The sequence below is a fragment of the Lepus europaeus genome, chromosome 12, assembly GCF_033115175.1.
Source record: "Lepus europaeus isolate LE1 chromosome 12, mLepTim1.pri, whole genome shotgun sequence".
NCBI classification, from domain to species: Eukaryota; Metazoa; Chordata; class Mammalia; order Lagomorpha; family Leporidae; genus Lepus; species Lepus europaeus.
The window spans coordinates 40,148,210-40,176,191 of NC_084838.1; the positions used below are offsets into that span (position 1 = coordinate 40,148,210).

Genomic DNA, 27,982 nt, shown 5'->3' on the forward strand with positions numbered 1-27,982 from the left:
AAAAAGCTACAAGCACCTGTTAATAAAGGTCTTAAATAACCTAAAATAATAATAATAACAACAACAGAAGTCTGCTACAATACAGAAACAAAGCCATTTCAGGGACAGGTGTTGTGGTGCAGCAGGTTAAGCCATGGCTTGCAACGCAAGCATCCTGCATTGGAGAGCAGATTTGGGTCCTGGCTGCTCTGCCTGTGACTCAGCTCCATGCTAATGCACCTAGTGAGGAAGCAGCTGATGGCCCAAGTCCTTGGCTGCTGCCACCCACATGGAAGACCTGGATGGAGTTCCAGGCTCCTGACCTTGGTCTGGCCCAGCCATCTGGGGAGTAAACCAGTGGATGGAAGATCTCTCTCTCTCTCTGTCTCTGTCTCTGTCTCTATCTCTCCCTCTCTCTAACTCTGCCTTTCAAATAAATAAATAAATCTTTTAAAAAATCAATTTCCAACAGGGTGTGTTGTGAAAGATAAAGACAGAAGGTGGCACTGCCAGGCCGGCGCCGTGGCTCAATGGGCTAATCCTCCGCTTGCGGCACTGGCACCCTGGGTTCTAGTCCTGGTCGAGGCACCAGATTCTGTCCCAGTCGCTCCTCTTCCAGTCCAGCTCTCTGCTGTGACCAGGGAGTGCAGTGGAGGATGGCCCAAGTGCTTGGGCCCTGCACCCCATGGGAGACCAGGAGGAAGCACCTGGCTCCCGGCTTCGGATCAGCGTGGTGCGCCAGCCCCAGCGGCCACTGGGGGGGTGAACCAACGGAAAAAGAAGACTTTTCTCTCTGTCTCTCTCTCTCTCACTGTCCACTCTGCCTGTTAAAAAAAAAAAGAAGAAGAAGAAGAAGGTGGCACTGCCATGCTTTCCGTAGGGTGCCTAGCAACAGTCTCTGTGAGGAGAGGATAGTGAAGCTGACACCAAAAAGAGAAGAAGGCGTCCATTCAAGGAGAAGAGACCAGTGCAGCTGGAGCACAGGCGACAAGGAGCAGAGGGTGGAAACTGAGACAGGACAGGGAACCCAGTGTCACATGACCCACGTCTTTGCCAACCACAGGAAGAAGTGAAGACTTTATTCTAAGTGCTATGCAAGATTTAAGCAGAGAGGTAACATGATCTCATTGGCAGTGTTAAAAAAGACCCTCTGAGGGCCGGCGCCGTGGCTTAACAGGCTAATCCTCCGCCTTGCGGCACCAGCACACCGGGTTCTAGTCCCGGTCGGGGCGCCGGATTCTGTCCCGGTTGCCCCTCTTCCAGTCCAGCTCTCTGCTATGGCCTGGGAAGGCAGTGGAGGATGGCCCAAGTGCTTGCGCCCTGCACCTGCATGGGAGACCAGGAGAAGCACCTGGCTCCTGGCTTCAGATCAGTGCAATGCGCCGGCCGCAGCGGCCATTGGAGGGTGAACCAACGGCAAAAAGGAAGACCTTTCTCTCTCTCTCTCACTATCCACTCTGCTTGTCAAAAAAAAAAAAAAAAAAAAAAAAAAGACCCTCTGAGCAGGCTGGAAAACGGATTGGAGAGGAAAGAAGTCAGAGGGCTCCTCCTATAGTGTAGGAAAGAGACAGAGACGACTCTGGCCTGGCCCAGGTGCTGGCCGTTGGGGTACAGAAGAATGGGGATTCCAGACTAGCGGGCCGAGCTGACAGATTACATTTGAGGAGCAAGGGAAACAGGAAAACCAGGGACAATGCCAGGCTTCGGGCCTGAGCAACCGGGGTGGGGTAGGGGGATGACAGTCCCTGAGCGAGCTGGGTGACCGGGGGAGGAGACAGGCTGGGAGGGAAGTGCTAGGAATCCAGAGTTTGGTTTGGTGATAACGTGTCTAAGAAAGCCAAGAGGAAATCCAAAAAAAGCAGCTGGCACCACAGCCTGGAACCTAAAAGTAGCTCTGTACATCACCCCTCGCTCTCCCATCCGCTCCTTCCCCTCACCCCTGCTGTCTCCCTCTTCAGTGTCTGCTGTCTGTGCCACTCCTTCAGCCCCACTGCTGCAGCCCCGCCCTGACTTCAGCCTCCCTCCTCAGGGCAGTTGCAGCCCCTGGGCTGGCCATCCCCACAGCTCCATCCTTGGGAACCTCTCTAGAGGTAGATCAGGCCAGAGATGACCGCCCCGCCCCACCTCCCACATATGCATGGCCTTCTTTCATCACTAGCCCTGTCCCTGAGTCCCATACCTTGGGATTAATCACAAACACCTGTGGCTGGCATCATGGCATGGAAGGTTAAGCCACTGCTTACAATGCCAACATCCTATATCAAAGTGCTGGTTCGAGTCCAGCTGCTCCACTTCCAGTCCAGCTTCCAGCACTGCTAGTGAGAGTCCCAGTATTCCAATCCAGCTAGTGTGCCTGGGAAGGCAGTGGAAAATGACCAAAGTGTTTGGGTCTTTGCTACTCATGTAGGACACCAGGATGAAGCTCCTGGCATCAGCCTGACCCAGGCCTGGATGTGGTTGCCATTTGGAGGAAGATCTCTCTCTGTCTCTCTGGCTGTTCCTTATTCTGTCACTTTGCCTTTGAAATAAATAAATATATCTTTTTTAAAAATCACAAATCACTGTATTTCTCCTGAGCCTCTCTGTTTGCTGTTCATTCTCCCTTCTTTCCCTACTCATCCTCAATCGTCTGCAAAACACTCTTCGTGCAACCTCTCCTGCCTCCCTCTGGCTGCCCAGGACTCCCCATCTCCAGCCACATGTGTCCCCTTTAGCTTTGTTTCCTGAGCTTCTCCCAAGCAAGCTTAGCCCAGGCCCCGGAATCCTGGGCCCCAACTACAGGAAATGAAGGAGAGAAATATTCAGGAAACCCGGGATTTACTTTGAGCTCCAGAAGGTGGGAGGCAGGGAAGGGGGGGAACACTATTGCTCAAGATATTGCTCCATCCTGAAGTCGCATCACCTCCGGAAGCTCTGTGCAATGTTCCACCCACACTCTGAAACTGCAGAGCCAAGCTCTGCCCCTCTGCCTGGGAAGGGACCCTCTGGACACAGAGTTTAGGGAAGGATAGGGAGTGAAACAGACCCCTTCCCAGGATCAGGGAATTTTAGAGGCTGAGTCATTTGGTCCTTGCTCATTTCCAGCCCATTTCTGGAACAAGTCATTCCAGTCTCTCATGCCAGAGCCCCCCTTCCACAGGCCAGCCCCCCCCCCTTTTTTGCCTGCATACTAGATGCCCTCTGCAGGCCCTAGAGAGTTGACAACCTGGACCAAGAGCCCTCGTCCTTTCCAGTGTGCACTGGACGCCCCCTGCAGGTCCTGTGAGGTTGAGAGCCACAAAGGGATGGCTTGAAAACAGCTGCCGGAAAACAAAGCCACACACTAGTTCCAACACCCGCACCCATCTACACGTGTCCCAGTCCATACACACATACATATCATCAATCACACAGTCCATCACTCACATACAGCAGGGACACAAGTATAAATCATAATATAGAGGGGCCAGCGCTGTGGCGCAGTGGATTAATGCCCTGGCCTGAAGCACCGGCATCCCTTATGGGCACCGTTTCTAGTCCTGGCTGCTCCTCTTCCGATCCAGCTCTCTGCTGTGGCCTGAGATAGCAGCAGAAGATGGCTCGAGTCTTTGGGCCCCTGCACCCACGTGGGAGATCTGGAAGAAGCTCCTGGTTCCGGGCTTCGGATCAGCGCAGCTCCGGCCGTTGCAGCCATCTGGGGAGTGAGCCAGCGGATGGAAGACCTCTCTCTCTCTCTCTCTCTCTCTCTCTCTCTGCCTCTCCTCTTTTTGTGTAACTCTGACTTTCAAATAAATAAAATAAATCTTTAAAAAATCACAATATAGACATATCTAACATGATTACATATAGTCACGGACATAGAAACATGCCAAGGACAAATCTCTTCTCCTAGAGAGGAGTTTTTAGAAAAAATAAGTTAAGAAGGCCGGCACCGTGGCTCACTAGGCTAATCCTCTGCCTGCGGCGCCAGCACCCCGGGTTCTAGTCCTGGTTGGGGTGCCAGATTCTGTCCCGGTTACTCCTCTTCCAGTCCAGCTCTCTGCTGTAGCCTGGGAAGGCAGTGGAGGATGGCCCAGGTGCTTGAGCCCTGCACCCACATGGGAGACCAGGAGGAAGCACCTGGCTCCTGGCTTCGGATCGGCACAGCGCGCTGGCCGTGGTGGCCATTTGGGGGGTGAACCAACGGAAGGAAGACATTTCTCTCTGTCTCTCTCTCACTGTCTAACTCTGCCTGTCAAAAAAAAATAAAAATAAGTTAAGAAGCCACAATGTGGATCAGGGTATACACTGAGTGGTAGACTTAATAAAACAGGGTGACTGGGGGAGGGTATTTGGCCTACGGGTTAAAATGCTGGTTTAGAGGCCCACGTACAGAGCTGGCATTGTGGCACAGCAGGTTAGGCTACTGCCTGTGGTGCTAGCACCCCATATAAGCACTGGTTTGAGTCTCTTCTGCTCCCCTTCCAATCCAGCTCTCAGTTAATGCATCTGGGAAAGCAGCAGCAGATGATCCAAGTATGTGGACCCCTGCCACCCATGTGGGAGAACTGGAGTTCCATGCTCTTGGCTTCTGCCTGGCCCAGAACCAGCTGTTGCTGCCATTTGGGGAGTAAACCAGCAGAAAGAAGATTTCTCTCTCTCTCTCTCTCTCTCTCTCTCTCTCTCTCCTCTTCCATTGAAATAAAAGAAATAAGTCTTTTTTAAAAAGTTAAATTTGTCATGCCTGACACTGTGGCATAGTAGGTTAAGCTTCCGCCTGCAGTGTCGGCATCCCATATGGGTGCTGGTTCAAGTTCCAGCTGTTCCACTTCCAATCCAGCTCCCTGATAATGGCCTGGGAAAGCAGTGGAAGGTGGTCCAAGTGCTTGAGCCCCTGAAACCATGTGGGAGACCTGGAAGAAGCTCATGGCTCCTGACTTCAGCCTTGTCCAACCCTGACCACTGTGGTCACCTCAGGAGTGAAACAGCAGATAGAACAGCTCCCTCACTTTCTGTCTCTTCCTCTCTATCTCTGTAACTCTGCCTTTCAAATAAATAAATATTTATTTATTTGTATGAAAGGCAGATATACATACACAGAGAGAAGGAGTGAGAGAGATCTTCCATTCACTGGTTCACTCCCCAAATGGCCACAATAGCTAGAGCAGCCAGGACTCAAACTGGTGCCCATATAGGATGCCAATACTGCAGGCAGAGGCTTAACCTTCTACCTTCTATGCCACAATGCTGGTCTTTTTTTTTTTTTTTTTTTTTTAGATAATAAATCTTGAAGAAGGAGGAGGAAGAGGAGGAGGAGTTGGAGGAGGAGAAAGAAGGAGGAGGAAGAAGAAAGAAAGAGAGAGAGAAAGGAAGGAAAGAAGAAGAAGGAAGGAAGGAAGGAAGGAAGGAAGGAAGGAAGGAAGGAAGGAAGGAAGGAAGGAAGGAAGGAAGAAGGAAGGAAGGAAGGAAGGAAGGAAGGAAGGAAGGAAGGAAGGAAGAAGGGAGGGAGGGAGGGAGGGAGGGAGACAGAAAGACACTGTGGCCTAGCTGATAAAGCCACCACTTGTGGAGCTCCAGTTTGAGTTCTGGCTGCTCCACTTCTGATCCAGTTCCCTGTTAATGCACCTGAGAAAGCAGAAAATGGCCCAAGCCCTTTGACCCCTGTATCCACTTGGGAGACTTGGAAGAAGCTCCTGGCTCCTAGCTTCCGATTGGTCCAACTCTGGCTCTTGCAGGCATTTGGGGAATGAACCAGCAGATGGAAGATTTCTCTCTCTCTCTCTCTCTCCCTGTAACTCTGCCTTTCAAATAAATAAATAATTTTAAAAATTATTTGCATGAACAAAAGCCATCCACAGGGGTTGGCACTGTGAAGTAGTGGGTTAAGCTGCTACTTGCAATGCTGGCATCCCATATTGGAGTGCCAGTTCCAGTTGTGGATACTATGCTTCATGTTCAGCTTCCTGTTAATGCACCTGGGAAGGCAGCAGATGGTCCAAGTGCTTGAGTGCCTGCCACCATGTGGGAGACCAGGTTGGAGACTTTGGCTCTTGACGTTAGCCTGCCCCAGATCTGGCTATTATTGAGGAATAAACCAGCAAATGGAAAGTCTCTTTATCTGTTTCTTCTTCTCTCTCTGTCACTCTTTCTAATAAATAAATAAATCTTTAAAAAAAATAAAATAAAAGGATAGGGGCCAGTGTTGTGGCACAGTGGGTTAAGTCACCACCTGCAATGCCGGCATCCCATATGAGCACCAGTTCAAGTCCCACTTCCAGTCTAGCTCCCTACTAACGCATCTGGGAAAGCAGTGGAAGTTGGCCTAAGTGTTTAGGCCCCTGTCACCCACATGGGAGACTCAGATGGAGTTCATGGCTACTGGCTTCTGCCTGGTTCAGACCGACTGTTGCAACCATTTGGGGAGTGAACTAGCAGATGGACGATTCTCTTTCTCTCTCTCTTTCTCCTCCCCCGCCCCCCACAACACTACTTTTCAAATACATAAACTAAATCTTTTGTTAAAAAGAAAATAATGGATAATGGCTGAACATACCGATGAGTAAGTGGAGATGAAGATGTGAAAAGATAGAGGAAAGATGGAAGAAGGGAAAATGCGCTGAGGAAGAGAGAAAGATGGGTGGACACCACATGCTACTTCAGGCTTTGATGTGGAGCTTCTAAAACTGGAATGACAGGAATGGCCTCCTCCCTTGGCTCCCTGTTCTTAGATCTGCTGTGGAGGGCGTCTGGTGCTCCAGACCCATGCATGGGAATCCATCTGGAACACTGCCGGTGATTCCACTGCAAACTCTGTACAAACATCTGCCAGACTGTGTTCTGTCACTCACAGCCCCATTTCCTCTTTCCCTCCTTATATGTGTGTCCCCCTAAATGATACTCCATGCTCAAGTGACTTATTTTATTCTCATTTTAGGGTGAAGATTCTGTTTCAGTCTTGGATCTAGGGTTCCAGTTAGGACGTGGTCAGGTATCAACAGCACAAGTGATGGGTTACCTCTAGAGCAGGAGTTAGTGTTGGAGGGATAAGGTGGAAAAAAAAGATGATGAATGGGTATTTAGACACATGAATGGATCTATAGATGTAAACATGGGTAGGTGGATGGATGGATGGACGGACAGATGGATAGATGAAGAAAAATACAGGTCTACAAATCATATACTCTAGGGCTGGGAGTAGAAAACAGAATACCATCCCAATATAGTCTCTCTCCTGAAAGATCTTCTTTTCTGGTCTCATAGGTCAGGTCTTGCATGGAAATTCCATGTATAGTCTTTGACCAACCTAGTACTCTCCCTTTCTCACTTTAGTTCTCAAAAATAACTGTAGAGGCCGGCGCCGTGGCTTAACAGGCTAATCCTCCGCCTTGTGGCGCCAGCACACCGGGTTCTAGTCCCGGTCGGGGCGCCAGATTCTATCCCGGTTGCCCCTCTTCCAGGCCAGCTCTCTGCTATGGCCCGGGAAAGCAATGGAGGATGGCCCAAGTCCTTGGGCCCTGCACCTGCATGGGAGACCAGGAGAAGCACCTGGCTCCTGGCTTCAGATCAGCGTGGTGCGCCGGCCGCAGCGGCCATTGGAGGGTGAACCAACGGTAAAAAGGAAGACCTTTCTCTCTGTCTCTCTCTCTATCCACTCTGCCTGCAAAACAAAAACAAAAACAAAACTGTAGAATGTGTTGAGAATGGGACATCTTGAGTTAAGGGGGAACTGGCTGGAGAGTCCAGGCTAGAAACAGGATGTCAATGAAATCACATTCCCCTGGGGTGCAAAAGCCCCTCAGCTACTGTGCAAATAGAGATAGACAAGATTTTATCTGCCTATGGGTATGGGGCCATGTCTCACAATGAATCGCAACTGGCTGTTACTTGAGATTTGGATAATATTCTAGAATGAATGACTCACAGAACTCAGGAAGGTGCTATGCTTACTTTTTAAAAAATATTTATTATTCCCGGTCGGGGCACCGGATTCTGTCCCGGTTGCCCCTCTTCCAGGCCAGCTCTCTGCTGTGGCCAGGGAGTGCAGTGGAGGATGGCCCAAGTACTTGGGTCCTGCACCCCATGGGAGACCAGGATAAGCACGTGGCTCCTGCCATCGGATCAGCACGGTGCGCCGGCCGCAGCACACCAGCCACGGCGGCCATTGAAGGGTGAACCAACGGCAAAAGGAAGACCTTTCTCTCTGTCTCTCTCTCTCACTGTCCACTCTGCCTGTCAAAAAATAAATAAAAAAATAAAAAAAAGAAAACAAGAAAAAATATTTATTATTTACTTTTTTGTTTATTTATTAGGCAGAGTTAGAGATAGAGGAAAAGAAATCTCCATCTACTGGTTCACTCCCCAGATGGCCTCAACAGTTGGGCTAGGCTAAAGCCAGAAGCCTGGAACTCCATCTGGGTCTCCCATATTGGTGGCAGGGGCCCAAGTACTTGGGCCATCTTCTTCTGCCTTCCTAGGTTCATTAGTGGGGAGCTAGATTGAAGTGGAGCAGCCTGGACTCAAACTGGTGTGCATATGTGATACTGGTGTTGCAGGTGGTGGCTTAACCCGCTGGGCAACGCTGGCCCCACTTACAATTTTTTATAAAGGATATATATCAGGAACAGCCAAATGAAGAGACACGTAGGATGAAGTCTGGAAGAGTCTCAAATGCAGATGTTTGTGCTGTCTCTCCCTCTCTGGGGAGACAGAGTGTGCCACCCTCCCAATACATCAATGTGTTCACAAACCAGGAGGTTCTATGAGCTTTGGTGTTCAGATTTTTTATTGTGATTTCATTATGTAGCCATGACTAAACTGTTGGTCACAGGTGAATGCAATCCCCAATCCTTCTCCACTCCCTAGAGGTTGTCATGCTGGCTCAACATCCCCACCTCCTAGACACATAGTTGGTCTTTCTGGTAACCAGCCTCCTTCTGGAGTCATCTGATCTCTCAGGCTGAACTCTGATGTGATCCAAGGGCCTAGGAAAGACACTCCCACTAGTGATGCTCCTTAATCTATGATGGGATTATATCTGGATGAATCCATTATAAATTGAAAATACACTTAATATAGTTAACCTACCAAACATCATAACTTAGCTGCCAGTACACTGTAGGGTATCAATTGTTCATCCTCATAAGACTACAACATTGCTGGCTGGGGAAAATTCAACTTAAAATACGGTTTCTACTGAAACTGTATTACTTTCTTCTCTCTCTTTTTTTAAGATGGATTGATTGATGGATTTGAGAGAGGCAGAGTTACAGGGAGGGAGGGAGAGAGAGAGACAAAGAGAGAGAGAATCTTCCATGTGCTGGTTCACTCCCCAGATGGCCACAATAGCCAGGGCTGGACTAGGCCAATGCCAGGAGCCTAGAACACCACCTAGGTCTCCCATTTGAGCCATCTACCATCACTTTCCCAGGTGCATCAACAGGGAGCTCTATTAGAAAAAGAGCAGCCAGGGCTCAAATACGGGATGCCAGTAAAGCAGGGGATGGCTTAACCCACTGTATCAGAACGTCAGTCCCATGTGTATGGTTTTCACATCATCAAAAGTCAAAAAACTGTGAGTCATTGTTAAGTTGGACCCTTCAAAAGCCAGGGGCCACCTGTACTTGGGAAATTCCAAATGTTTACAAAGTTTTCTCACAAACCAGCAACAAAAACCAGTCAAATTCTTTATTATACACCAGAAGAGAAGAAAAAGACCCAGATCTTTATTATACATCAGAAGGGAGGAAATTGCTAGACACAGATAATAAGGGAGCCATAAGTGGGAGATAACCACAAACTCATACACGTACATTCACAGGACCCCTCCCCACCCCTGCCCAGCATGCAGGGGCTTGCTCCCCAACAGGATAACTCCGGCTCAATCTCCCCCATCCCACCTTACACACAGTCTCACACACGTGGGTCTCCTGTACCCCCGCACACACCTGCTGCTCCCAGGGATTCTGCCCACTTATCCATCTCCATCCATCCCGTGGCCTCCTGTGTGGCAGTTCTCATCTTCTTACTGGACTGATTCGCTTGCCAGGAGGGGGTAAACTGGAGTAGGAGGAGAGAGGCCTAGAGGGACCAGCACATAGTTTCTAGGGAAGTCAGTGAAAAAACTGAGTCAACACTCAAGTCTGAGAATGAACCTGAGGCTGTACATGCAGCAAACGGCTGTGCCCCTCTGGTGACTAAGTTCCTGTGTGACGTTAGTGTACCTGCAGATTGTGGGTAACCCTAGGCAGTCTGCATGTGTCTGCCTGTGTGCTGTGGGCATGCCTGTGGCCTGAGCGAGTACCCAGGGTATGTAGATGAGCCTGTGCTCCAGGTGTTTCTCTATGATCCATGCCTGGCTGGTCTGGAAGCCTGTGGCTGCTCTTCTCTCTGTAGGCTCCGCCTCAACTGGTCTGGGTTTCCGGGGAAGAGGACAGTGCATGTGGGTGAAGGAGAGAGCAACACCAAAGTTAAGGCACTGGCCACAGAGGGCCTGAATCCCAGTCAGGGCTGTGGCCTTTCCACCCTTGAGTTAAGCTGGAACACTAACCCCCACCCCTCCCCAGCTCTGAGAGAGGCCAACAATTCTGAGAATTCTTGCTTCTTGATAAACTAACACCCAATTCCTGGGACATGTTTGGTGCCTTTTGCTATCTCTTCCTCCAAGACAGCTGCAGAGTTCTTTATCCCATAGGGGGGCGGTGGAGAGTGTCTAGGTTCTTCCCTCCCGATCACTTCCTCCATCATTCAGGCCACCACGCACCATCTTACCTCCCTTACCTTTGCCCAGTCCCTCCCACAAAAGAGCCCCTAAAACAGGTTCCCAGACATGGTCCACAGCTTCTGACCCTCACACAGGGCCCCCCAGGAAGCTGGGCTCCAGGGCTCCCTTCTCTCTGCCTCCAGGTTCACCACACTGAGGGGTCTCCAACTCTGTGCACCCCCAGAACAGCCCTGGGTGGGCCGCATCATTCGGAGACTGAAGCGAATCTCTGCCAAGGCAAGCCTGGCCCTCCCCAGCCCTGCCTCCTGCCTCCAAGCCCCTGGCCCCAGCTTCCGCCCCTGACCCTGCCTCTCCTTCCTCCCCAGGGCAAGCACCAGAGCAGCTAGCCCAGGACAACACCACAGGGGGCGCTGTGTCTCAGTGAGGATGTGAACCACCCCGGCCTGGGGTTGGAGGACTAGGAGGGAGGAGCAGGCTCCCAGCTCCCCTGCACCAAGCCAGAGCCAGCCAGGGCAGAGCCTGCAGTGTCAACGAGAGTGTGAACTCAAGCGACAAGGTGGTGTGTGAGGGCACAGCTTCTCCTTACCCAGACTGCAATGCTTCTAACAACGCCACTTGGCACTTAGGGATCTGTCTGCTGCCTGTACATGGCTCAAGCAGGGGAGGATGGACAGGAGAGGGAGAAACAGAGTGGAATGGGGGTCGGGGTGGGGAGGGCTAGCCATCCTTAAGCGTTCACCATGAGCAAACCTTCACCTCATTCACTTCTGGCCCCTCCCATAGTCAATCCACAAGGCTTTTTTCTCCCCTCCCCAGACCAAGTCTGGCTCTGTACCGAGCCTTGGCTGGGACATCAGAGGACTGGGCCAGCTATTTCCTGCTTCCTACCCCGAGTTCACTGCCCTTTATTGGCATTCCCGCAGCACCTTCCTCTTCCCCAAGCTACATTTAATGATGCGATTGTTCTCTTTTGACAACCTCCTGGGGTGGAAATCGTGCCTGGCTTCTTCACCGCTGCCTCTCCAAGCCCAGTTCAGTGACTGGCGCCTGGCACACACTCAGTAAACATTTGTGGACTGAATGATTGTTAAAAAAAAAAAAAAAAAAAAAATCACAGGAAATGGAGCTCAGCCATGACCCTCTGGCCGCTCAGTGACTTGGCCAAGGTCACTCGGCCAACAGTTATTTCCATAGTCTGGCAATAAGTAGACTCCTACACAGGGTTCTCTCTGGGGGCCTATTCCTCCTCAGTCCAGGGTCACTCAAGCGGAGGGAGGCAGGCAAGCAAGGGCAACTGGCAGGGCAGAGACAGGGAGGAGTAGACGAGGATGGAGACGCGGAACGGGGAAACCAGTCCTGACCAAAGCCCTTTCTTGCTGCCTAGTCCACACAGTCCGACGTCCCACTCTTCATAAAGCCCGCCTCTGCCCCGGTCGCCCTGGGCTCCACCTCCTAGCGGGAGCCCTTGACTCCGCCCCTTCCGGTGATAAGCAAACCCCACCCCCGGTGCGCGCCGGGGTCCCTGTGACGCACTGGTAACGGTCCGTTTCCGGGGTGGAGCCAGGGAGGGCGGGAGTTTAGGCTGCACCGACCCCCCTCAGCCCCCCTCCAGGTGACCCCAGCCCCTGAAACTCCTCACCCAGGGCCCCAAATCTCCCAGTCCCACGACTGCCAAACCACTCGCCCTAAATGCCTCAGGCCCCGGAGATGACCGACCTCCTAACCCATTAATTTCTGGTGCCCCCAAATCTTCTCAACCAGTCCCGACGTGGCTACTGAGGCTTCCCGGGGGGCACCTGCCTCAGATTACCTGAGAGCTAGTCAGACTCGTCCTGAAAAGGCCGGAGAAGGGGACCTGGGGCTGGGAGGGCTCCTTGACCCAACCATGCCGCTCCCCAGGAGACGCTCGGAGCCCAGGACATGCCGGGATTGAGGAGATACGAGGTGGCGCTGGAGGCGGAGGAGGAGTGAGTGGAGGCGGGGTTCTGCGGAGGAGGAACCAGGAGGCTCCGGGTGGGGGAGGGTGCGAGCCGTCCGGGGGCGGGCGGGGCGGGGCCTTGAGGGGGCGTGGGCTACGAGGGAGCCGCCCTCGCCAGGCGGGGCGGAGCCTTGCCCGAGGGGCGGGGTCTGTGGGGGTCAGCCCCGCCCGCCCGGCCCTGCTCGGCCTTCTCTCTGCAGGATCTACTGGGGCTGTTTCTACTTTTTCCCCTGGCTGCGAATGTGGCGGAGAGAACGAAGGTGAGGGGGCTGCGGCGCTGCGGCCCCTCCCCAGGTGTGGCCGAGGGTCGAGTCTCAGCGGATTGGGGCGGGCGGGAATCCGGAAGCCCTTGCCCCGTCTCATGGCCGTGTCGGGTCGCCCCACAGCTCTGCACACCCGCGGGAGCACAAGCTGGAGCCTCTGCGGGGCCTAATGAGCTGTCTGTCGAGCGGCCTGGGCCCTGCTCCCTCGCGTTCCGGTCGTGGCTTCCATTGCCGCACTCCCGCCGCCGCTGCCCAGGCAGCCGGTGCATTAAAGATTTAAAACGAAGCCCACCGTCCTGCCCTCCTGACTCTGCCGCCGGTGCCGCCGTTCGGGCTGGGAGCCCCTCTCCACTGTGGCTGCGTGCGTCCTTACTGACAGGGCCTCCTTGCATGTCAATGCCCAGGGTCAGGCCTGCTGGTACTGTCAGCGCCTCCCCACCAAAAAAGCCAAACAAACGAAGCAAACAAAAAGAACCAGCACCCATCACCATGCACTCAGTGTGTCCTAGCCTGGCCTTCCTCCCGGCCTCATCCTCAGTGCTGTTACCACCTAGGTATCCTGCTGGCCAGGATTTTGCCAAGTGTCTGAAGAGTATTTGGGAGCAGCTATAAAACTTTTTAAGCCAGAACTGTAGGAAGTAGACTGAGGGAGGGTGGGGAGTATTCCTAGAAGCTAGCTGCCTTGCTTAGCCAGCCACAGGGGTGTGACTTTGCTAGTTAATACCCCAACTCCTGGGTCCTCCTGTTTGACCCTAAGTTAGAGCTACTTGGGATCAGCCCACCTAGCAGTTCTTGCTGCTTGCCTAGGGCAGTCTGAAGGCACTGCTCCCTGCTCTCCATCAGCCAGTACCCTGCTGGGAGTCAGGAACCAGCCCCACCAGCAGAGAAGGGCACCAGAGGACTGGTTAGAGACAGCCTGGTTTCTCCTGGCACCGAGTCTAACTCTGTGCCCGGAGCTGTCCCTGCTCTAGCAGGTTGGGACTGGGAGAAGACTTGGCCTTATCTTTGAAAAGGTCAAAGGAAAGAGATAGGTGCACACCTAGAAAAATTTGTTTCCTAGGAAAGACCAGAGTGTTGGCAGGAGCTGATGGAGGTCCATGACAAGGGGGTGGAACCTGGGGGGTTTCCTCCAGATTGCCTGATGTCTCCACCCAGGCCCTGGGACAGAAGTGAAGACTTGGGAGTGAGAGGAGGATCCTAAGGCCTCTGGCGCTAGAAGTTCCAGATGAAAGACCTCTGGGTTGTGGGCATCTTCAAAAAAATGTACCCAAACTCTTGAGCCATTTCCTCATATCTGTGTCAAAGAGCCCTGTCCAGCCCGGGGCCCTTACCTCCCCATATCACTATCAGAAGACCTGAGGACCCCCAAGGCAAATTCCACAGGGAGGGGCCGTCAAGCCAGGGAGGAGACGTCCAGGTCTTCAGTGTGGAGGGGGACTTGCCCCTGTCCTGGGACCCAAAGTCCCTTGTGATTTTTGAAGCAACCTCACAGCAGGAAGGACTTCCCAGAGTAGGTGTGAGTCCTATCCCAAAAGAAGACCCACCCCATAGGGGATGGCTGGCCCCAGGGCAGAAGACCGCACAAGGCAGAGCGCTGGATTATTAGGTTATGACTCAGTTTATGTCTCAGAGCAGAACAGGCCATGAGGATTGAAATCCCTAGACCAGGAGTGGACATTCGTCAGGGAGCCAGCAGCAGTAAACAGCAGCATGCCCCCACCCTAGGCATTTTCCAGCTTCCTGGAAAGTGCTGGATCAGGAGGGGTAGGAGGTTTACACTGGGGGGAAGCGGGATTAGGGGAGTCAGGCTATGGAAGATGGGATGCAGAGGGTACAGGGGTTGGAGACGTGGGTATTGCTGAACTCTGGTGGAGAGCAGGGATGTTCCTCCAGGCCCACAGTAGAGGCTGGAACTTGAGAACAAACGAAAAGTAACTGAGCTCTTGAGTTTGACTTCTCCAACAAGCTAGGGACTGACTCTGGAACCTCCCGGCCCCTACTGACAAGAGGCTGGCGTTCCTGGAACAGGCTGAGGCAAAAACAGGTGAGATTTCATGAACTTTTCACCTGTTTTTGTTTTGCTTTTGCTTTAAGTTTTCCTTTTATTTATTTTTATTTTTTAATTTGGAAAGGCATAGTGAACAAGAAAGAGATTCTCCATCTGCTGGTTCACTCCCAAATGGCTGCAACAGCCAGGTCTGGGCCAGATTGAAACCAGGAGCCAAAACTTCATCCAGGTCTCTCACATGGGCAGCAGGGGCCCAAGCACTTGGACCATCCTCCACTGCCGTCCCAGGCAAATCAGCAGGGAGCTGAATTGGAAGCAGAGCAGACAGGACTCGAACTGATGCTCTAATATGGGATGCTGGCAACACAGTGGCCCAACCCTCTGCACCATAACGATGGCCACTTTTACCTGTTTAGACAACAGCAACCTGGCACCAGAGAGCTTTTATTTTTCCTTCTCTTCCACCTCAACTTTCTCCCTGTCTCATCTTCCTGGAGGAAGAAGCCCCCTCAGCATCCCCAGGGCTTCCTCACACCATCAAAAAGGGCCTCCTAGGGATGGTGCTGTGAGTTAAGTCACCACTTGGGACGACCGCATCCCATATCAGAGTGCCTGGCTACTCCGCACTTCTGATCCAGCTTTCTGCTAATGTATCCTGGAAAGCAGATGATGGCCTAAGTCCCTGGGTCCCTGCCACCCATGTGGGAGACTAGAATAGTTCGCCTGGGTTCAGCCTTGCAAACCCCTGGCTGTTGTATTTGGGGAGTGAACTAGTGGGTGGAAGATATCACTCTGCCTTTCAAATAAATATAGTTTTTGAAGGGGGGTGGACTTCTCCCAGCTTCCCAGAATATGGCTGGCCTCAGCCAAGACCCCTCCTGAGCCAGAAGGACCTGCTTTAGGGACCAATCCCCACCATTTCTCCGATAAGACAGACAGGCCAGGGCAGGAAATGGGGAGGGGAAAATGAAGGCAAGTTGGTACTGGCCTGTTCTCTTCTCCCATGCCACCCACAAGTCCCCCACGAGAGTCTGTGTGTGCCAGCAGGACTGTTCGGATGTCCGTGAAAACATAACCGTGTGAGAGGGACTTCGTAGCTGGAGTGGTGTCATTTTGTCCAAGGCTGTCTGATCGTGGGTGTGACTTTGTGAGGCTGAGTGATCAAGGTGTGACCACGAATGTGAAGCTGTGGACGCATGAGCGTGACTGTCTCTCACTGGATGCCACTGCGGATCCTTGGCTGCCCTTAGTCACTGGGCCAGCAGTCCCCACATCCTGCACTGCCCTTTTCCCCAGCTTCTCCGTTCAGGGCTTAGGAGCCCATGGGAAATGGCAGCCTTAGAAGAGGAAGGGGTCTGTGACAACAGGCCAAGAATTAGGACCCAGGAATGTCACAGGATAAGCAATGCATCTCCACCTGCCTGTGACTCACCCGGTGCCTCAGGTAAAAGGCGCCCAGATAAAAGGTACAGGAGGAGGAGAGAGTAGGAAGTGTCTAGGCTGAGCAGCATGGAGGGGTGTTCACCTACCAGCAGGCTCCTGCTGCTGCTGTTGCTCCTGAGCCCGGACCCTGGAGCAGGTGAGTACGCGGGATACACAGGTCCGGGGATCTGGGTGAATGCGATGAAGGGAAAGGGGCCCAGGAAGTCCAGCTCCAGCTGTTCGACAGAGGGGTTCTGGGTCTGGGCCCATCTGCATGTGTGCTCCGTTGTCCCCTAGTGTTGATACTGCCACCCAGCACCACCTGCTGTACTCAGCTCTACCGACAGCCACTGTCAAACAAGCTACTGAGGAAGGTCATCCGGGTGGAACTGCAGGAGGCTGATGGAGACTGTCACCTGCAGGCTTTCGTGTGAGCGCTAACCCCAACCTGATCCCTCCGACTCTGACCTCAGCCTGATCCCCGACACCGAGCCCAGCCCCAGACCCCACTACCAATTCGGTCACTGACTCGGGTGTTCATCTGACCCCTGCTCCTAAGCCTGGGACACTACCCACAATCCCAGGTTATGGTCATGGCTTTGGACCTTCCCTTCCCAGGCTTCATCTGGCTCGACGCAGCGTGTGCATTCATCCCCAGAACCGCAGCCTGGCTCGGTGGTTAGAGCGCCAAGGGAAGAGGCTCCAGGGGACTCAACCTGATTTCTGGGTTGCTAGGGAAAATGGGTTGGAGCCCCACAAAGCCCCAATAAAGCAACATTAGACAAGAATCTCTGTGTGTGATCTGCCAAGAACTTCTTCACTCTCTTTATTTGCACCTTCACAACCCTTGCAAGAGGTAAGGCCAAGAGTGAAGGACCTACACACACTCCCCAAGTACCTCCGTACATACATACATACATGCATACATGCAGAGCACACAGGTCCCCTGCCTCACATACTCTTGGTCACACATGGATACAGACATCCACATCTACACGTGTTTGTCAGGTAGACCTCCAGCTCTGGAATGAAATCAGCAGTCCAGGCACCTTTCAACTGGCAAGTCTGGAATATAGGGCCTCCCAGAAATGGACTCCAAGCACAGCTTCCAGCTGAGACCCCTTCCACAGAGGTCTACTGTCCTGCCTGGGTTCTAGCTGTCCACCCATCTGCACCAGCAAGACAGTTATAGGTAGAATCTGCTAAAGCCCTCCTGGGTCTTCTATAGGTTTGGAGCTCCTAGAAGAAGCAAGAGGCAAATTGTGAGACAGTAGGACTGGGTCTGGGCCTAGACACTCTAGAAACTGCCCGAGTGGTCAAGGTGTGACTGGATGTGTCCACTTTGATCTAAGGTACTCCAAGAGAAAGGATGGCTATCCAGTTCTGAGTAACACCCTGAAAATGAGGGGGGATCCTAGTGAAGTACCCTGATAGAAAGGAAAAGGACCCGCTGCTGAGCCCAGGGACTCAAGAGTGGAAGGCCTGGGCCCAGCATAGTGGTGTAGGGGGTAAAGCTGCTGCCTGCAACACCAGCATCCCATATGGGCATTGGTTCATGTCCTGGCTACTCCAGTTCAGCTTCCTGCTAATGTGCCTCCTTTAGCACCCACATGGGAAACCTGCAGGAAGTTCCTGGCTCCTGGCTTTGGCCTGGGCCAGCTCAGGCCATTGTAGCCATTTGGGGAGTGAATCAGTGGGTGGAAGATTCTTTCTCTTCTCCTCTCTCTCCTCTCTCTAGCTCTACCTTTAAAATAAATAAATTAAAAAAAAAAAAGAAAGGCCCAAGCTCCAACCTAAACATAAGAATGAGAACACCCAACTCAGATTCTCAACACCTATAAAATGACTAAGACATCCAGCTCTTTACCCAGAGCCTCTCAAAATGGGAGCACCCATTTCCAAGCCCAAACCTCCAAATCTCCTGGAAGTCCTACTAACCTGGAAGCTTGTCCACGGGAATCATCGGAGCCAAGAACCCAGGCTTTGGGGGTCCATCCTTCCCACTCCATCTCAGCCTCAGCCTGGGGCGTAAAAGCCAGCTGTCTCAATGCGGGACAGCCCCGTCTCCTCCCAAAGGGTTTTTAGTAAAGGGTCAGGAAGGGAATCAGTGAGAATCATGACGTAGAATGGGGAGGGGTCGGCTGAATCGGTTTCAGTGGGCAGTCACAAGGGTGAGGACGAATGTGGTCTCTGAGTAGAATAACTGGGGATCTGAGGCTGAGGGCCCAGTGGCAGTCACTTACCACAGCCCTACTGCCAGAGCCCCCGCTGCCAGTCCCAGGAAAGAGAGGATTCCCAAAGACACCAGCACAGCCACATACTCCAGGGGGTCCCTGTGATCTGAGGAGGGCCACATGCCACTGAGAAGGAGCCTCATCACGCTTGCTGCCCCTCCTCCCTGGGGCTTCCACCCTCTACAACCTTCGCCCACCCGCCCAAGCTCACCAAGTGGCCGCGGGTCTGGCTGGAAGGAGGACCGTGGAGGAGCCGGGCTGTCGACCCGAGCATCCACCTCTGGCTGCGTGTGTACCTGGGTCCCAGGTGCTATCTCCTTCGTCAGGGGCCCTGAAGGAACGCAAGACCTGAGAAGTGTCCACGTGAGCAGTAGGTCAGGGGCCAGGTCCTGGGGATGGGCAAGGGCCTCAGTGGGACACAGGGTGCCAAGGAGGTGGAGCCTGAAAGGTTGTGGTCAGTTGCTGGGGTCCTAGCTTGGAGTAAAGGCTTTAATCACAGGAACGGGATGAGGAGCAGGGTTTAACCTGAGGCAAGGCTACAGGCAACTGAGGGTGAGACCTAGGGCAGCAACTGCAGCGCCTGTGTGGGTAGGGCTGTGCTAAGGCCGCCTGCCTTCTGCAAACCCAGCGGATGGACGCTTTGGGGTAGCGCCTCTGCCCTTGGCTTTTCACTTTGTCTCTCACCAGCACTCGGAGTTCCCCAGGCCTCCGGGCTCCAGGCACTCCAGGTGCCAGCGTCCAGAAAGTCCCGGGCACTGACGCGCACGGCATGGGGCAGCCCAGCCACAGCGTCGGTGATCACCTCCTCCAATCCCACCGGCTCCACCTGGGGGTGAAGATGGTTCCTCTGTGTGCTATCTAGGCTGTGGGAGCACAGCCCACCAACCCAGTCCTCATCTGCAAAGAGCCCCCGTTCCTCCCAGCCTGGTGGAGCTGTCTAGACTTCATCTGGGGAGCTGGTGGGGTCGGGTAACCACTTAGTGCTTGGAAGTCGGTAGTAAAGTAGTGAGCACTTAGAGGCAGCTGGTGCCCAGACTGCCTGGCCTCAAATCTTCGCTAAACCACTTACTGGGTGAACTTTGGGCCTCCTAGTGCTCCAGTTCATTTGTAAAATATATAAATTCCTAATGAATAAGCCTAAATGAGATAATGTAGGTAAAATATGCATCATGGACCTGGCAGGCAGACAGCACTAAACAAATACTGATTATCTGATGTTGCCGCTCCCCAGACCTGATGCCAACCAATCTTATCTCCAGAGGCTGGAATTCACTATCAACTGAGTGATGACTGTTTATGTAAAGATGTGCCTCTGGGTGGAAGGCACTCCCTTTCTTCGAAAAGTTGTTTTTTAAAAGGCACTGCTGTCTTCCCAGATGTGGGCTTATATTATCGTTACAGCCCTGCAGGGCAGAGACTGTGTGTCCCCTCTGCAACCCCAACACCCAGCACAGAACCTGGCCCATGGGGAGCACATGAGTGTGTGTGCATGCGAGTGAGAGTGAGAGTGTGAGTGTGTGTGTGTGTGTGTGCAAGCACGCGGAATGCACCATGGGGGTGGGCATGCATCAATGAACTGCCCGAAACAGAAGCTACACAAAACACGTAGGATCAGGAGAACAAAGACAGGACCCAGAGTTCTAAGTTGGAATGCACTGCAGTCCTTACCGTGGACCAAGCTAGATGCTGCGCTGGGCGGTATTGCAGCCGGAACTTGAGCAAGAAGTGGGGCTGGCGGGGCCAGGAGGCAGGGTATGTCCAGCTGGCACGCAGGCGTCTGGGGTAACCAGGTACAGACTCCACCCGCAGCCCCTGGGGTGGGTCAGGGCGCACTGGGGGTGGCAAGGCGCAAAGGTTAAGCAACAGACATCTTTCCCACCATTTCCCAAGACGTGTGCTTAGCCAGGTGTTTCCAAGAGGGGAAATCTTAAACTCGATCATTCATTAGGCTCAATATCTGTCATCCTTATAAAAGAAGCTGAGATCTGGGGTTGGGGTTTTGAAATCATTGAGTGAATAATAAAGCAATTCTTTCCTTCCAAGGAAGACGAATCGGCCCAATTCTAGCCAGAGTTTTACTGCTCTCCTCCAACACACAGATCAAGAGGCAGGGGCTTCCCTTGGGTAGGAGGCACACGAGAGATGATGCCTTCAGCTCAGGGCCTAGAAACAGGGAGTCGGCCCTGGGGCTAGGCTGCTAGGAAGGACCTGTGGGCCATGGCAGCAGCCTCAGAGCGAGTGCCACGTGGCCCCTGGGCTCTGATCCCTTCGACTTCTTAGTCTCCAGGGGTCATCTCTGTGTGAAACGGAGTCTATGAGGAGAGGGAACTCTTTAGAAGCTGGGGTGGGGTGGGGGGAGAGGGCGTCTGAGTCTGCGGGAGCCTCTGTGATGGGGATCTAGGGGAGATCCAGGGTGGGTACTCACAGATGCTCTGCAGGCTCACATCCAGCAGCCGCGTGCTGGCACCCAGTGGGTTCACCTCGGTCACATTAATCCGGTACTGGCTCCAGAACTCTGCCCCATGGACCACACAACGGGCAGCCCCTACGGGGTCCTGTGGGCAGGGCCAGGGCCCTGTGGATGGACTCATCCTAGGAGCAAGGATATGGTCTTGGTGCTTGGAAATAAATGCCCATCGTGGGTCCCAGCTGGAGCCCCCAGTCTCTCTCACATGTCCTACCTCTGGTCATCAGCTCCTGGAATGGTCTTCTTCCTGAGGGGAAGGGGTCAACTAAGGACAGGAAGGACAAAAGGGCCCTCCACCCTCTCTGAGGCTCTCCTCAGGACCTCCCTCCCTGCCTCCTGTACCCACATGGAGCCAGCACCCCCCCACACAGTGTACAGGCACACACATCTGGTCGTGCACACACCTGTAGGAGGTGAGGTAGCGGGTGGGTAAACCGCTGACCTGGCTGGAACTCCAAGTGCAAGAGAAGTTCTCATAGTCAGTTGCTTGGCAGGAGACTACAGGGCGGGCTGGGGGATCTGCAGGCAGAGGGTGCAGCTGGAGACTGGGCCGTTCTCAGGATCCAGATTCCTTCAGGAGCACCATGCCTCACCACTGCCATCCTCCCCAACTTACAGCCCAGCTGCAGGGTCACCATGCCCCAAAGTGCCCCATCCAGGGTCCGGCAGATGTAGTTGCCCTCGTCAGTGTGGCCTACGTGGGTCAGGACCAATGCATGCCCCAACCCAGAATCAGGTCCCTGGAGCAGCCTTGGTTCCCCGTCCCGAAACCAGGACACCAGGGCCCTGGAGGTGAGATAAGATGAAGATAGAAAATTTAAAGTGTAAGTCAGATCATGCCACAGCTCCGCGGGCTTCTAATTGCACCTGCAATAAAACCCAAATTGCTTCCACTGGCTCATTAAGCCCCTCCCATGTGATCGAGGCCCCTGCCTTCCTCTCCTTCCCCAGCTCCTACTTCTCTCCCCTCATCCACTGCACTCCGGCTACACTGGTTTCCTTCTGAAGTGCTGAGTGCACTCCCATCTCAGGGTGCTTGTACTAGCTGCCCCTCCATCAGGGATGCTTGCACCCTAATCTGTGCATGACTGCCTCCCTTCTGACCTTCAGAAATCAGTTTCAATGTCACTTCCTCAGAGTGACCTTCCCTGATTACCAATAAAAAGTAACCACTCAGGGGAGGGCTGTCAGGCCGAGCGATTTAGACACCACATCCCCAGGGCTAGCATTGTGGCACAGTGGGTTAAGCTGCCAGCATCTAATAGGAGCTACAGTTCGAGTCCTGGCTGCTCCACTTTTGATCCAGCTCCCTGATAATGGGCCTGGAAAAGCACCAGAAGTGCTTAGGCCTCTGCCAACCACGTGGGAGACCCAAATAGAGTTCTTGGCTCCTGGCTTTGGCTTGGCCCAGCTCAGGCCCCTGTAGCCATTTGGGGAGTGAACCAGTGGATGGAAGATATCTCTCTCTTTGCTGTTCAAGTAAATAAAGACATTTTTTTTTTTTGACAGGCAGAGTGGATAGTGAGAGAGAGAGACAGAGAGTAAGGTCTTCCTTTACACCGTTGGTTCACCCTCCAATGGCCGCTGTGGACGGCGCATCACGCTGATCTGAAGCCAGGAGCCAGGTGCTTCTCCTGGTCTCCCTTGCGGGTGCAGGGCCCAAGCACTTGGGCCATCCTCCACTGCTTTCCCAGGCCATAGCAGAGAGCTGGCCTGGAAGAGGGGCAACCGGGATAGAATCTGGCGCCCCAACCAGGACTAGAACCTGGTGTGCCGGCGCCGCAAGACGGAGGATTAGCCTGTTAAGCCACGGCTCCGGCCAATAAAGACATTTTTTAAAAATCTCATATTGGAGTGCCTGGGTTCAATATCTGCTTCTAGCTCCTGACTCCGGCTTCTTGTTGATGCAAATCCCGGAAGGCTGCAGTGACGGCTCATGTGGGAGACCTGGACTGAGTTCTCAGCTCCCAGCTTCAGCTCTGTTGCAGGCATTTGGGGAGTGAATCAGGGGATTGGGAGTTCTCCTGCTCCCTTTTCACTCCCTCTCTCTCTCTACCCCTCTCTCAGTAATAAAGGAGCAGGCATTGTGGTGCAGCAGGTTAACCTGTCACTTGGGACACTCACATCCCAGAAGGAGTGCCTATACGAGTATCGGCTACTCCACTTCTTTTTTTTAAAAAAGATTTATTTTATTATTTATTTGAAAGACAGAGTTACAGAGAGGCAGAGGCAGAGAGAGAGAGGTCTTCCATCCGCTGGTTCACTCCCCCAGATGGCCGCAACGGCTGGACCTGCGCCAATCAGAAGCCAGGAGCCAGGAGCTTCTTCCGGGTCTCCCACGTCGGTGCAGGGGCCGAAGGACTTGGGCCATTTTCTACTGTTTTCCCAGGCTCATTAGCAGGGAGCTAGATAGGAAGTGGAACAGCTGAGACTTAAACCAACACCTGTATGGGATGCTGGCACTGCAGGCAGCAGCTTTATCCACTGTGCCACAGCGCCAGTCGCTGGCTACTCCACTTCTGATCCAGCTCCCTGAAAATGCATCCTGGGAGGCAGCAGACAATGGTTCAAGTGCCTGGGCCCCTGCCATACATGTGGGAGACCCGGATGGAGTTCTAACTCCTGGCTTTAGCTTGGCCAGCCCTGGCTATTTCAGGCATTTGAGGAGTGAACCAGCAGACAGAAGTGATCTCTCTCTATCTCTATCTCTATCTCTCTCTCTTTTCCTCTAAAAATAATATTTTTAAATAGTAACCACTCAGGGCCAGCACTATGCATAGCGGATAAAGCTGCTGCCTGCAGTGCCAGCATCCCATACAGGTGCTGGTTTAAGTCTTTGCTGTTCCACTTCCTATCCAGCTCTCTGCTAATGAGCCTGGGAAAGCAGTACAATATGGCCGAAACCCTTGGTTCCCAGCACCCACGTGGGAATCCAAGATGAAGCTCCTGGCTCCTGGCTTCGGACTGGCTCAGCTCTGGCCATCGCAACCATCTGAGGAGTGAACCAGTGGATAGAAACATTCTCTCTCTCTCTCTCTCCTCCGTAATCCTCTCAAATAAATAAATAAATAAATCTTTTTTTAAAAATAGTACCACTCACCACAAGACTTTCTTTACATTTCCTGTCCTCCAGGTGTTACCTGGCAGGATTCTAACTGCTTGCCTGTCTTCCCCATAGAATGTATGCACCTTGCATGGATTATGCCCTGCCACATCCCAGAGCCTAGACTAGACCAGGCACTTAACAGGTGCTCGATACATGCAGATCGGTTGAATCTGGACAAAGAGGTGCGGATTACAGACAGTGATGGGAAGGGATGTGAGGACACGGGACAAGGGACATGAGGGCTGGGCAGGGTCAGGAAAGGGTCAGGTGTCAGATAGGGGGGCACTTACCCAGCAGTTACTCCAGGGCAACACAGCAGCACAGACTTGCCAGGCTGCCCATACTGGACCCCTGTGGAGGGCACTTCTGAGGTGAGGCTCTTCCTTTACAAGCCCCCCACTCCCCCTCCACACACCCACACCCACACTCTGTAAGAATGACAGGGTAAGGACCTGAATGGGATCGCCGGGTCCAAGCATCATGGGACAATCTGGAGACAGAGATCAGAGGACAGGATACAGAGGGGACCCAGCTTGGTGGTCAGAGTTGGGAGACACAGTTAGGCATGGGAAGGGGCCACAGCAAGGGCAGCAAGTCACAGCCCAGGGTTCTCACCTTGGGGGCCCCAGGCCTGGGGGCAGGGGGAAGAGGCAGACACCAGGGCTGTAGCCACAGCCACCAGGACCCTGCTCAGCCCTGAGCAGCTGCTGCTCATCTGTGGAGGGGAGAGGCAGCGTCAGGGATCCCCCACCCCACAGTGGGAAACAAAACCCTGGCTCCTCCTGCCGGAAACGGAGACTTCCTAGGAGGAAAACCGAGGCACCAAGAGGAGTAAGGGTGTCAGAAATCACCAGGGGATCTGACCTGAGGTCCCCTTTCTCACCATACACCCACTGCCATGCATGTGCTGTACACACGAACACAAACACACATACACACACACCCTCACCCCCTCCATCTCAGTCCTGGGCTTAGGGCCCAGAACAAAAGCCGGAGGCGACAGACTGCGCCAGCAACCACCCCCCCACACCGCCCTTGGCGCCCACCCCTGGCACCAAGTACTGGCAGGGGCTCAGCCACTCCCATTAACCCCTCCAATGCAGCTGTTGGTATTCTAGCATTCTTCCTCACCTGCTCCAGGGCTAATCACCACCTCGGTCTAATCTGGGTCAGGCTTTATCACCTGGGGTGGGGGGGCTGTCATGTTGGGCCTGAACCCACCCTGTACGACCACCATGAGGCTTAGCCCTGTTCTGGCTGCCAAGCCTCTGGCCTGGGCCTGTCTCCTTGCTTTGACTACTTGGGCCACTTGAATGGGCCTGGCTTGAAATCTGGTCTCGAGCCTGCGAGGCTGGATGGGGCTAGGGTGCGGGCTGGGACTGCAGCGTTAAGCGGATCCAGATGCCCTGGCTGCTGCCAGAGGCTGGGAGCAGGCAAGGTGCCAGCAGATGGAGATGGAGACAGGGTGGCGGGAAGGGGAGAGGAGAGGAGGCTGAGAGGAGCTGGGAGCCTGCAGGGACAGGGGCCTGGCCTGGGGGCCACAGCACCGAGAGATAAACACTCAGTTTCGGGACAGGGAGGCAATGAGAAGGAGCTCAACAAGGGGAGGACAGAAAGTCCCTAGCAAAGCGTGCATGTGGGAGGTGATGGTGGGGCGCTAGGAGAGCTGGGGGTGGGCAGGAGCAGCGGGAGGAAGGCACTAGGGAAGCAGCCATGGGGAAGGAAGGGGCAGATGGGAGACGGCCTTGACCAAGAGCAAGCAGAGGAAGAGGAAGACCCCTCCAGAGCAGAACAGAGCAGGGGGGAGCCTCCACGTGTCTAGGTGGCCCACCCCTGGCCACCCCACCCCACCACTCCCCAGTCACATTGACCACGCTCAGCCCCTCCCTACCTCGCTGGTCCCAGTGGCTGAGTATTCATGGCCTCCAGGACTTCCTCCCACCAGCCACAGCACAGGGCTGCTGTTCCACTCTGTTCTGAGACCCCAGAACCATCCCCTCCTTCCCCCTCCACGCCCCGCCCCCTCTGGGTCCCACAGCTCAGCCGCCCCTAGCCAGGCCCCCCTCCCCTTCCCCCCTCCTCCCTCCTCCACTCCTACCCAAGGCCCTGGGAAGGGAAGAGGCCTCCCCCTAGTCTGGAGAGGAAGCCACAGACGGAGCCCAGGCCAGCAAGAGGGAGACGAAGGTTGCTTATGTCAGTCAGTGAGATTCCCTGTGTTTTCACTGAGCCCAGACTCATTAGGTACCATGAACAAAAAGATACTCCCGTGAACACACACGTGCATACAATTAAAAAAAAAAAAAGACCCAAACCAGGCTCCTTTCTTTAGGCCACAGCTGGCTGTGTTTTGAGGGGAAGGGAGGCCCAGGTTGGGGGTATAAGGAGAAGCCTACAAGGCCACTTCTCCCTCCCCTGGAAGTTCCAGCCATTTCTCCCCCTCTCCCTCCGCTCTTTGGGCCCCAGCACCAGGAAATGCCTTCGGTCCCTTGGTGCCAGATACACAAGACTCACACTTACCCTCAGACTCTCAGATAGCCAGTCACGCCAATACCCAGACACCCTCACTCCGACTCAGACACACACGTCCACACACTCGCAACAGCCACACGTGTGCTCCGTCCCCAGGACGGGCCCACAGCACCGCCTGGAAGCAGCTCCTCATGGTGCAGCAATGGCAGATGGGCGTCTCATCACTGTTCCAATCCCCCAGGTAGCCAAAGAGACCAGGGCAAACAGGAAAGTCAGGCAGAGACAGGGAGCAAGAGAGGCAGAGCTAGAAACAGGGACAGGGAGCCACCTGGGGAGAGGAACCCGTGAGAGACACACAGAGATCTCTCACTGGGAGAGAAAAAGAAACAAAACCAACTGAGCCAGGTGGGGCCGGCGACCAGCCAGGAGGAATTCTGAGCAGAGGAGGGAGGGGCAGCAGAGGGTGGGGATGGGGCTGCCTAGGCTGGACCCGAAGCACACAGGTCAGTCCCGTTAGGGTTCAAATGGGTCCCCAGGTGGGAGCGCTGCTCCACACACACACACACACACACACACACAACTCCACGTTAGGACACAGGACACACACATAGTCACAAGTTTCACTGTTGTTCTGCTACTGCTGAAGTCACGCCTTGGCACACACGGACCCAGCCACCCACTCGCAGCTGGCACACGGTCTTAAACCCCATGGAGCCTTCCCCAAACACATCCCCGCTGTGGGCTGCCCCCTCATACACAAACACACGGCCCAACCGCACCAAACACTGCCCGCAGACACACCCGTCACCCCGCACTCGCGCGGCCACACGCAGTCACGTTAGCTGACAGCCTGTCCAGAGTCTCCCACGCTGACACCGTCACACGCGGACACACTGACAGGCCGGCGGTCACTCGCGAACCCTCAGATCCTACACCGCCCTGCCCCGCCCCCTCCTGGCCAGACTTCGCGGTCGGCACCGTCCCGCCCCACCAGGCCTCACCTTCCGCGGCCGCCGCCGCCAGCGCCCTCCGCCCTCGCCCTCGCCCTCGCCCTCTGCCCCGGCCTCGACTCCCTCCCGCCCCGGGCCCCCGCAGCGGGGGCGGCTCCGCCCAGGCGCCAATGGAAGGAGAGGGGTGAAATAGGGGGGCTCCCGGCCCATTGGAGCCGCCAACTGCCAATCACCTCCACCCCCACCTCTGCCGGACACTTCCTGTCCCGTCCCGGACCAACAGGGCTGCAGAGGACAGAGTGTAGAGCTGGCTTTGTGGGTCCTGGCCTGAAAGCTTGTCCTCCCTGAGACAGCAGGACTGGAAAAGTGCCCTTCCTCTTCCTGCTGAGCACAAAGCCTCGGGTTAAGAAGCCCTAGAGCAGGTGACT

General features: G+C 54.1%; 3 protein-coding genes and 1 long non-coding RNA gene across 6 annotated transcripts; 2 read left to right on the top strand and 2 right to left on the bottom strand.

Moving 5' to 3' along the window:
- Positions 1-8,347: 8,347 nt before the first annotated feature.
- Positions 8,348-12,660, bottom strand: LOC133771757 (uncharacterized). Its single transcript, XR_009867617.1, has 3 exons — positions 12,468-12,660; positions 9,882-10,037; positions 8,348-8,918 (listed from the first exon to the last, which is right to left on the bottom strand). It is a non-coding gene; the product is annotated as an uncharacterized LOC133771757 (long non-coding RNA).
- On the top strand, positions 12,148-13,184 carry LOC133771756 (uncharacterized). Of its 2 annotated transcripts, none has more exons than XM_062208035.1 (4): positions 12,148-12,198; positions 12,557-12,624; positions 12,836-12,895; positions 13,022-13,184. In XM_062208035.1, the coding sequence occupies exons 2-4, from the start codon at positions 12,578-12,580 to the stop codon at positions 13,176-13,178; spliced, it is 264 nt and encodes an 87-aa protein (XP_062064019.1). In that variant the 5' UTR covers positions 12,148-12,198; positions 12,557-12,577; the 3' UTR covers positions 13,179-13,184. The 2 variants fall into 2 exon arrangements, with proteins under 2 accessions (XP_062064019.1, XP_062064018.1); XM_062208034.1 differs by lacking the exon at positions 12,148-12,198 and adding an exon at positions 12,203-12,269.
- Positions 13,185-14,951: 1,767 nt separating this feature from the next.
- Positions 14,952-17,109, top strand: CCL27 (C-C motif chemokine ligand 27). Its single transcript, XM_062208033.1, has 3 exons — positions 14,952-16,485; positions 16,626-16,758; positions 16,947-17,109. Exons 1-3 carry the CDS (start codon positions 16,416-16,418, stop codon positions 17,107-17,109), a joined length of 366 nt encoding a protein of 121 aa, XP_062064017.1. The 5' UTR covers positions 14,952-16,415.
- Positions 17,110-17,118: 9 nt separating this feature from the next.
- Positions 17,119-27,668, bottom strand: IL11RA (interleukin 11 receptor subunit alpha). 2 transcript variants are annotated; one of them, XM_062208031.1, is made up of 13 exons: positions 27,606-27,668; positions 24,751-24,850; positions 24,426-24,486; positions 21,646-21,815; positions 21,434-21,548; positions 21,244-21,276; positions 20,988-21,154; positions 20,231-20,394; positions 19,247-19,388; positions 18,774-18,893; positions 18,572-18,668; positions 18,267-18,349; positions 17,119-17,567 (listed from the first exon to the last, which is right to left on the bottom strand). In XM_062208031.1, the coding sequence occupies exons 2-13, from the start codon at positions 24,848-24,850 to the stop codon at positions 17,551-17,553; spliced, it is 1,269 nt and encodes a 422-aa protein (XP_062064015.1). In that variant the 5' UTR covers positions 27,606-27,668; the 3' UTR covers positions 17,119-17,550. The 2 variants fall into 2 exon arrangements, with proteins under 2 accessions (XP_062064015.1, XP_062064014.1); XM_062208030.1 differs by lacking the exon at positions 27,606-27,668 and adding an exon at positions 27,406-27,505.
- Between the last annotated feature and the right edge of the window lie 314 nt (positions 27,669-27,982).